Consider the following 9,673-nt stretch of genomic DNA (forward strand, 5'->3'; position numbering starts at 1 on the left):
AGAACAGGAGATGACTGTGATGCAGCAGAACTGTAATGATTAGCTGTGCTTGCATTAGCGTACACGCTTAGCTACTTACAGATTAACTGTAAGTGTAAACAGCACTAAGTTAGTGCCTTCTGTTACCAGCATGCATTGCGGCACAAATAAATGTATTTAACTTTTCAATATTTTCTTTTCTTTACTATTTGCTGGCTTATGTTGTTGATGTTTATTATTAAACTGCATGGCTTTATTTTTTTTTATTTGTTTGGAATGACATAAGTGGAATGAAATGATGACAAATTTTCACTTTGCAATATCCCTTTAAATTAAGTGGTTGGGAACCTTTTTTTGGTTTTTGTTTTTTTGTTTAATGCATTTTCTTTAAATGAGACAGAGTAAAAATCATATACACTACCAGTTCAGGTTTTTGAACAGTGAGATTTTTAATGTTTTTTTTTTTTTTTTTTTTAAAGAAGTCTCTTCTACGCACCAAGGCTGCATTTATTTGATCCAAAATACAGCAAAAGCAAGAATATTGTGAAATGGTCTTACTATTTAAAATAACTGCTGTCTATTTGAATATATTTAAAAATTTTCAGCATCATTACTCCAGCCGCATGATCCTTCAGAAATCATTCTAATATGCTGATTTGCTGTCCAAGAAACACTTTTATTATTATTATCATTATTTAAAACAGTACATTTTATTCAGGATTCTTTGATGAATAGAAAAATGCAAAGATCAGCATTTATCTGAAATGAAAAAATGTTTTTTGAGCAGTAAATCAGAATAATAGAATGATTTCCGAAGGATCATGAGACTGGAGTAATGATGCTAAAAATTCAGCTTTGAAATCACAAGAATAAATTACGTTGTAAAATATATTCAGACAGAAAACAGTTATTTTAAATAGTAAAAATATTTCAAAATTTTACTGTTTTTGATGTACTTTGGATCTAATAAATGCATGTTTAAAAAAAAAACCATGAAAACCTTACTGTTCAAAAACTTTTGACTGGTGGTGTATTATTATTAAAAACTTTTTTTAATAATAGTAACTTTATTAGGTCCCTAGACAACTAAAAACTAACAAAACTGCAACAATGTGAATTTTTGACAAGGTGGGCATTTTGACAGATTTCTGTCAATGCTTTGTTTGTTTGAACACAATATGGGGGAAAATGCCTGTTAAGCACTGAGTGGATTTTAACTTAAACACCTCTGATTGGCTACTGTGTTCAAAAAACAAGAAATTAACATCTATGATTGTCTGCTTCGCTCAATGCTGCATAAACACGTTGTAAATAGAAACCAGTGATGCTCATTGAATATAGGCTTGTTAAAGTGTTAAATATTTTAATTAGCCTAACCTTGTGACAGCTGCATTGAGCATATACTGTATTGCATGCCTATTTAAAAGCTGTGATTTTACTGTACTATATGACCTAAGACACCAACAGATGAAAATCGCATTAAAGCATAAGGCTGTCTTCTATTAAATAAAATATAAGAGACATTTAAAAGAAAAAAGACACGCCTTTAATGTATCTCCTGGCAGAAGTCAGGCTCTGCAATATGATATGCTAGGCACTTCTAATGAGTAACTCAAATATTTCATACATTCAGCACAGTATATGGGCTAACAGCTCTGTGCTTTCTGCCTCAAGAGGATTGTGTTACATAAATCAGCAAAACTTCAAGAGTCAAAGCCATGGTCTCTAGTGGTTAGCGCATGTGCTCACATTCATACTCTCCAACTACAAATTTCCTGTCCTCCTTTAGTATATACAGTATTTGAGTAGCTGTCATGATGTGACAGCACTATCCTGCACTGTACAATACCTTTTCTAAAAACATTTTCAACATTTTTTCAAAACATTTTTAAAGTTAACAGATTTTTTAATATTGCACAATTATTATACTCAACATTATTATCTCATAATAAGGCTATATGAACTATTTGTATGTTAAAAACTGTAGGTAATTTTTGTATTAGGTAATTAAAAGAAATCACATACACAAACAGCGGGATCCCAAAGTCTGGGACCACAAGTAAAAGTTCATTTTATGCATTTTTTTTTTTTTACTAAAGTAGTTTTACATATGATTATGAAGCCTAGTTTTTAATGTGGACTTTTGGGCTTTGATGTGAATATTATAATCTATGTCTAATATTTACATCTATTAAAACTGTTTAAACTTTTTTAAACCAAAAAGTGACACATTGCACAGTAAAAAAGTTTTAACAATTTTTAGAAGTTTTAATAGAAAGATTAATGGAGTACATTTTACTCCAATACTATTCCAGTTTTTCTATACTTCAAAATTTCATGTTTAATTCCATATCACATTAATTGCCATTTATTTGTTATATGTGAAATGTACTAGCAATTTCAGATTGAAGTTTTTTTTCAGTGTACATACAGTAATGTAAAAGTAGTTTCAGGGCAATTAAGGCAGTTTAGGCAATAACTTTAAAATACAAGTGTGCTGTACAAACACTACAACTCGGCTGACCTCCTGGGTAGTGCTGTCCTGCATTACCTACTATGTTATCTGAGAGCTTTGGAAAGAATACTTCACTCAGACTGACTGCTCTTAGACATTAGCTTCTAAGGTAACTGATAACTACAATGGACGTCTAGGGTACACAACAGATCAATGATCAAAAATTAAAGCACATGAGTTCAAGAATACATTCATAATACACTACATGTTTTTCTGCAACCACTAAAAGCAAACGTCTCCACTAACAGTTACTACTGCAACTCAAAACCAACGAGCACAAGAAGCCTAGAATCAATTCAATAAACAATACCATTTGATCAAAGCCTGCACTCTCAAGAGGCTCACTATGCCTACTTTCTTAGCGTACAAGAAAACAAACAGAGAGACAAGCAACTTGACATACCTGATGGGTCCATGAAGAGGTGCAAATGCAGCAGATATTTGAGGCTTCATGGTTTCGTTGTACATATGAAGTGGTACTGAAGTGGACAGCTCCACTGTAATTAGACAAAACTCCTACAGCAGACAAAGCTGTCAGTACACTAGTGCCCATGTCTTTAGGGAGTGCCTGTATCACATTAACAGAGCACTGGCAGGAGGCCAATCTGAGTTTAAGGTGGACTACAACTTTGTCAAGAAGCGCTTTCTATCATCTAAAGCTGTCCTTTTAAAATAAAAAGGGGGAAGTGTTTTATTACATTTAAAGGGATAGTTCACCCAAAAATGAAAATTATGTTATTGATTTATCACCCTCATTTTGTTCCAAACCTTTAAGACCTTTGTTCATCTTCAGAACACAAATTAAGATATTTTTGATGAATTTCAAGAGCTTTCTCACCCTGCATAGACAGCAAAGGAACTGACACATTCATGGCCCAGAAAGTTGGTAAGGACATCATTAATAGTCCATGTGACATCAGTGGTTTAACCTTAATTTTACAAAGCTATGAGAATACTATCTGTGTGCAAAGAAAACAAAAATAACGATTTTATTCAACAATTTCTTCTCTTCCATGTCAGTCTTCAACGCGCGTTAAGGGGAGAACCACGACGTAAATTCATTATTTTTGTTTTTAGAAAGCTCTCAGATTTCATCAAAATAATATAATATCTTAATTTGTGTTTCAAAGTTAAACAAATTTCTTACGGGTTTGAAACAACATGTGGGTGAGTAATTATTGATAGAATTTTATTTTTGGGATACCTATCTTTTAATTTGCATGTTAAATTGTCAAAAAATTTGCACCTCTTTCTCACTTTTTAGGTTTAAAACATCCAGAGCACAATGGGTTAATTGCTACAGTTAATATCCATCAATGCAGAAATTACAAAAAAATAATTAAATTAAATAATTAAATCCTTTATTTCTTGTGATAACCACACCAAAATATATAATTATATAAAACAGACAGATATACACTATAGAATAAGATATCTATTAATGATGTAACTGGGAAATAGGTCGATTCAATCATTTTGTGAGGTGCTTTGAGGAATATTTTGGTTTCTTAGATGTACAATAGCAAGAGGCTGACTGTTTTGTCCATTTATGTCAATACAGGGATTCAGGATGGGATAAACTGGGCCAGAAAATTCAACACAGAATGAGTGGAGCAAAGCCAGAGTTTCGCCATCATAGAAAGACACATTCCCTTTCTGGATATCTATCCAAACTCCAAGTTTCTGGATTTTTTTCCTTACTACCAGTGGCTTTTCATTTGAGTTCTGACAAATGAGATATTTTCCATTACCATGATAGATGTAGCAGAATGCACTGTTAAAGTCACCGTTGTAAAGCTCTGAATCCGGATCTCCAGTAGCTGATCCATATGACAGACCAATCAACCAATAGGGTTTCTTCCAGACGGCCACCTCCCAGTAGTGGGAGCCGCTGGAGAATTTCTCCTTGGCCTGGACGCTGTACTGAGAGCTGATGTTTGTTTTCTGTTTCCTCTCTGGGGTTGGTTTCTTACTCCATTGTACTTCCAGGCTGTCTGCTGACACCTCCAACTCAGGATGTGCTGATTCTGGGTCTAAACTTATTGCTCTGAGCCCTGCAGGTGGAAAATTGTCATATGTTACAATATAAGGTAGGATTATTGTTAAGTCTATGTACAGTAAGTCTAGGTATGTCTTTCATCATTTTGCACTGAAACATCACACTTACTAGACCACAGCCGCTGAGTTTTCTGAAGGACAACTTTATTTAAGTTATCAACCAGCTGTTCGACTGTCTTCATCTTGTCTGTGATGCTGTACTCATGCTCTATCACAGACATAAGTGGCAATTCCACCTGGGAACTAGAGCGATACTTTGAAATATTCATTTTGGCACCAATGTATCATGCCACAGTAGAAAAAAAAACACTTCATTCAAAATTTCATTGGCTATTTCAATCCCCATAAAATAAAGTGTTATTTTATATTTATAAAACGTTTTGTTCCTCATAAAGTTAAATTTAAGAGAATGCAGAAAGAACTCACCCTAGTCCATGTTTTTTGAAATGCTGTAAAATAAATTTTGTTTTCGGTTAGTGATAAAATACAGATGAAAAACAAAAAACTTAAATGTGCACTCAAAAATAAACTTTAAATATGCACCTTGAGAAATACAATGTCATTTTCTTCCTCAAGGAGAGTTTGGCTTGATCTTAAGGCAGCATTGATATCTTTAAGATGACACTCCAGTGACTCACTCCTCCATCTCAGCCACTTGTTGGTGTAAAACGCTTCTGTTTCCAGAATGGCCAACATCAGCTTCTGATCCTCCTCAATGTGGGCTTTTATCTGTCTGTATTTCTCAACTATTCTGACTCTGTATGCTTCTGCATTTTTCTGCAAATTACCACAAGATGTCAAAAATCTGGTAAACTTATAAATTGATAAAGAAAATGACTTAAATCACAGCATATTAGAACATCTCTTGCCACACTTTATTTATAAAAAAAACATTTCAAATCAAAATTATCGAAGTAATGTATACAATATTTTCTTGGTTTAAATAGTTAGAGTATCACTCATTAACATACCCACCGATACCTCTGAAAATAATGGCTCCAAATCTTGCTTAGCAGATTCAGATAAATGTCTTCTCTGTAGAAGAAGTGATTTGTTGGACTCCAACACCTTCTAAAAACATGAGATACGTTTCTGTAAGTTCTCCACATATTGTTACTTTTCACTAAATTAGACATAATAGACGGGCCATTAAATGTTATTTATCCAATAAAAAATATCTAGTTAATCACTTTTTTCTCCAGATCTATTATTACAAAACAACAACAACAACAAAAAACCAAACAAACCATTAAAATCCAAAAATTACCTGAATACACCTCTTCTATGATAAGCATGTCATTTCTACAAAAGGTTACTGGACACAAATTTCACAATTCGATTAGATTCTGATTCACAAGCTTTTGATTTGATTTCCGACTTAATTCAATTATTCGATTAGATTATTTTGGATATTTATCAGGTACAATACATGCCAAATTTTTTAAAGAAAAAAAAATCTCTTAACTAATACTGTAAAATATACATGAGAGTCAGTTGGACTACATTACTATAATATTGAAGGTTAAATTCAATTGAGTTGTATACAAATCCTTAAATTAGGCTCAATGAAGCTTTTATAATAATAAGGTTACAATTACATATTTATACTCTAATTCGTTTTTTGAAAAATAACTGTTTAAATGGTGGCTGTCATTAAAAAACATTGACGGATTTATTCAAACATAAGGTTAACATTTATTTAGCAAGAACACATGCAAAATAAATGCAAACAGCAAAATGCCCCTCTCTAGAGTTCATTATTATAACGTTAGCTACGATTTAATGGTCACCGAATATGTTTTTTCTGAGGTAAATGTGACTTTACATGATATTGTTTACAACAAGCTATTATATTAACGTCTTTGAAACACTGATTGAGTGATTACATAATACAGGATACGGATTTTGGTAAGATGTACGTCTCCTTTTAACATACCTTTCATATGTTTATTCATGTTTATTTCGTGTTTTAACTGGACCGAATGACGCTTCCGCTTCTCTTGAACTGAGGCGCTACAGCGATCTGTCACTTCACATTAAACAGCGCCAAAACGGCATTTATTGTTTGAATACTGTGATAGAACAGACAGAAGTTTAAATCTGAGACTTTGAGACTTCTGAGAAGCAAAGACTATAGAATACCCAAGACTTGTCACTGGTATAGTTTTGAATGGGGAAAGATTCAAGGCTCATTATGGCCGCGAAGCCCCGCCTTGTTAATGAAAGAGCCAATCGTTGATTAGTAAAGTCAGCGCGTCTCTGCAGCTGCCTTTAGAAGTCCCGGTTGCTATAGAAACAGTTAGCGAGCTGAGACGTGCGCTCAGTACTGCGCATGCGCACTGACTGATCTAGCCTGAAAAATAAGCTTTTTTAACGCTATTGAAGCATAAGGAGCAATATTTATGAGGCAGTTCTTGTCAGATTTCACTGGTGATTTCAAATATGAAATTTAATCATGAGCTTGGTGAACAGTTTTGGAAAAACTGACAGTGACAACAAAACACTAACAGTTTTCTTAAAGGGGTCATTGGATGCTAAGTTCACTTTTACATGTTGTTTGAACATTGATGTGTGTTGGCAGTGTATGCACAAATCTACCCTATAATGATAAAAATCCATGCAGTGGTTTTTAATTAATCTGTAAAAATAATATCCCCTTTTTCAAATCAAGCCATTCTCAGATGCCTGTGGTTGTGGCGTCACACCCACAGAGGCCGCTCCCACGATAGTTGATTGACATGAGCGTCTTACCTCAGATCAGTTGTAACAGTGCAACCTCCATGTTTTGATGCCAGAGCAGGGATATAAGTTAGACAAGAACTGAGCGATTGAGGTGTTGTGTTGCTGGATGTAATAATGAACATAGTGGTCGTCATTTACTCCCGACATCCGAGCCGCTGAAGATGCAGTGGATTACGTTTGTTTGCGAATGGAATGCGCCTCCCGATCTACATATATCTGTCTATGTTCGCACAAATCATTCGTGATCCAGCTTCACTTACAGCAGAAGTGAGTATAAGGGTTTTTTTTATGAATCTTTGCATCGCCTTTCCTAATAATGTGCTAGTTAGCAAGTTAACGGCTAAACGCGGCTAAAGTAATCAGGCTCATCACTCCACAGACAGAAGAGAGGGGCGGGGCGAGCAGAGCTCATTTGCATTTAAAGTAGCCTCGACCAGAATGGGATGATTTTTGCAAAGCTGATTTTGGCAAGGTAAAAAGGGAGTTGTTTTACACTACCACTGAGAATTTTTAAGCAAAGTATATTACAGACTTTTCATTAAGACCCTAAAAAATCATATCAACTTGTGGAAAATGGGCATCCGATGACCCCTTTAAATGAACTGAAATTGAATTACCTTAAATTCTCTGCATGCCTCTTGCAGCGTAACAGCTTGATGGTTTTTGTGTGACCCAACTGCAATGCACAGACAACACACAGCAATCTGGTCCTCCTGACAGAAGAGTTTCAGCTCCTCCCCATGCTCCTTACACTTAAAGGAAATCAAGTCTTCGGTTACTTTGATGAGAGAGTGTCCTCTTAAAGCCTCTCTCTGCTGGTGCAGGAGGGTGTGAGCAGAGCACAGAGAGGCATCGCAGGTGAGGCAGCTCTTCACAGCCACCTCGGTCTTCCCAATGCACTGATCACACATGATAATAGCAGGTGACATTTGAGATGATCCTTCCAGCAAAGGTGCTCTTGCAAAGACATCCTGAACTTTTCTTTGAAGATCTGAGTTGATCTCAAGCTCAAGATCAGGAGGAAGGAGGATTTGACATTCCGGACAGAACAATGGCCCTTCTCTGGATGTTTTTGGGTCATCCATGTTCCAGACCACTTGGATGCAGGTTCGACAAAAGCTGTGTCCACATGGAAGGCGTACAGGGTCTGTGAAGGGCTCTACACAAACAGGACATTTTAGTTCTTCCCGAGCGTCCATGTTAGCAGACTCTTCTACTGTCTGTGTGTGGTGGCTCGGCATGAATATTTCAAAGATGAGGTTCAGATTTCAATGCCATTATGTTGTATACAATTGTTATGTTGTATTGATTTACAATAAACCGTGTATGTCTTCTAATACGACAAAATCTAAAATATTTCAAAACAACTATGACATGAAGTGATATTCAAATCCATCTTGTTTATTCAAGTCTAACCTCAAATATTAAGGAAAACCACCCCAAAAGACACACAAATGCCTTTCATCACAAAGTTAAAAAGTGTAAAATTCAATTTTAAAATGTCATATTTTTATATACAGTGCCTTGCAAAAGTATTCACACCCCTTCATTTTTTTTCTCACTTTTTGCTAGTTGCAGCCTTATGTTAAACTGCTTTAAATTAGTTTTTTTCCACATCAAAGCACAAAACAGATTTGTGACAACTTTGCAAATTTATTAAAAATAAACCACTGAAATGAGTACTTTGCATAAGTATTCACACCCTTAACTCAGTACTTAGCTGAAGCACCTTTACAGCCTCAAGTCTTCTGGGGTATGATGCAACAAGTTTTTCACATCTGCATTTGGCAATTATCTGCCATTCTTCTCCTCAGCTCTTCACCTCTCAAGCTCTGTCAGCATGGATGGGGGCTGGCAGACATTTTCAGGTTTCTCCAGAAATGTTTGATTGGGTTCAAGCCAAGGCTGTGGCTGGGCCACTCAAGGACATTCACAGAGTTGTCTATAAGCCACTCTTGCTGTGTGCTTAGGGTCATTGTCCTGTTAGAAGATGAACCTTCTGCCCAGTCTGAGGTTCTAATCTCAACTAGAGTGATAATCAGCTTCTTAGTCACCAGCATAACCAAGCCCCTTCTACATGAATTGCTCAGTTTGGCTCCATCAGTTGCTCAGAGCCAACTGACTTTCATGTATAGGCCTCTAGGAAGAGTCCTCCAAACTTTTTCCATTATGGATAACAAAGGCAACATGCTTCTGTGAACCTTCAATGCAGCAGATTTGTTTCAGAACTCTTCTCCAGGTCTGCACCTTGATGAAATCATGTCTCTGAGTTCTACAGGGCTTGACTAAATTTCTTGAGCTAAATTTCAAGTGTCCCAGTATGAATACCTATGCAATGGAAACATTTCAGTTTTTTATTTCTAATAAAATTGAAATTTT

The 9,673-nt window shown here is 35.5% G+C and overlaps 1 protein-coding gene across 1 annotated transcript; it reads right to left on the minus strand.

Moving 5' to 3' along the window:
• Positions 1–3,952: 3,952 nt before the first annotated feature.
• LOC127175281 (probable E3 ubiquitin-protein ligase MID2) lies at positions 3,953–8,559 on the minus strand. The gene is made up of 6 exons (XM_051126258.1): positions 7,912–8,559; positions 5,528–5,623; positions 5,096–5,329; positions 4,979–5,001; positions 4,662–4,795; positions 3,953–4,548 (listed from the first exon to the last, which is right to left on the minus strand). The coding sequence occupies exons 1-6, from the start codon at positions 8,533–8,535 to the stop codon at positions 3,962–3,964; spliced, it is 1,698 nt and encodes a 565-aa protein (XP_050982215.1). The 5' UTR covers positions 8,536–8,559; the 3' UTR covers positions 3,953–3,961.
• Positions 8,560–9,673: the final 1,114 nt, after the last annotated feature.

Source organism: Labeo rohita, chromosome 13 (assembly GCF_022985175.1).
Source record: "Labeo rohita strain BAU-BD-2019 chromosome 13, IGBB_LRoh.1.0, whole genome shotgun sequence".
In the NCBI taxonomy this organism is placed as follows: domain Eukaryota; kingdom Metazoa; phylum Chordata; class Actinopteri; order Cypriniformes; family Cyprinidae; genus Labeo; species Labeo rohita.

What these genes read in the sequence shown, in the direction of transcription:
- LOC127175281 (XM_051126258.1), bottom strand. Translation starts at nt 8,535, where the DNA reads ATGCCGAGCCACCACACACAGACAGTAGAAGAGTCTGCTAACATGGAC. An exon ending in AGGCATGCAGAGAATTTAAG is followed by an intron (nt 5,624 to 7,911) that starts GTAATTCAATTT and finishes TCATGTTTTTAG; the next exon opens with AAGGTGTTGGAGTCCAACAA. An exon ending in CATTATTTTCAGAGGTATCG is followed by an intron (nt 5,330 to 5,527) that starts GTGGGTATGTTA and finishes GGTAATTTGCAG; the next exon opens with AAAAATGCAGAAGCATACAG.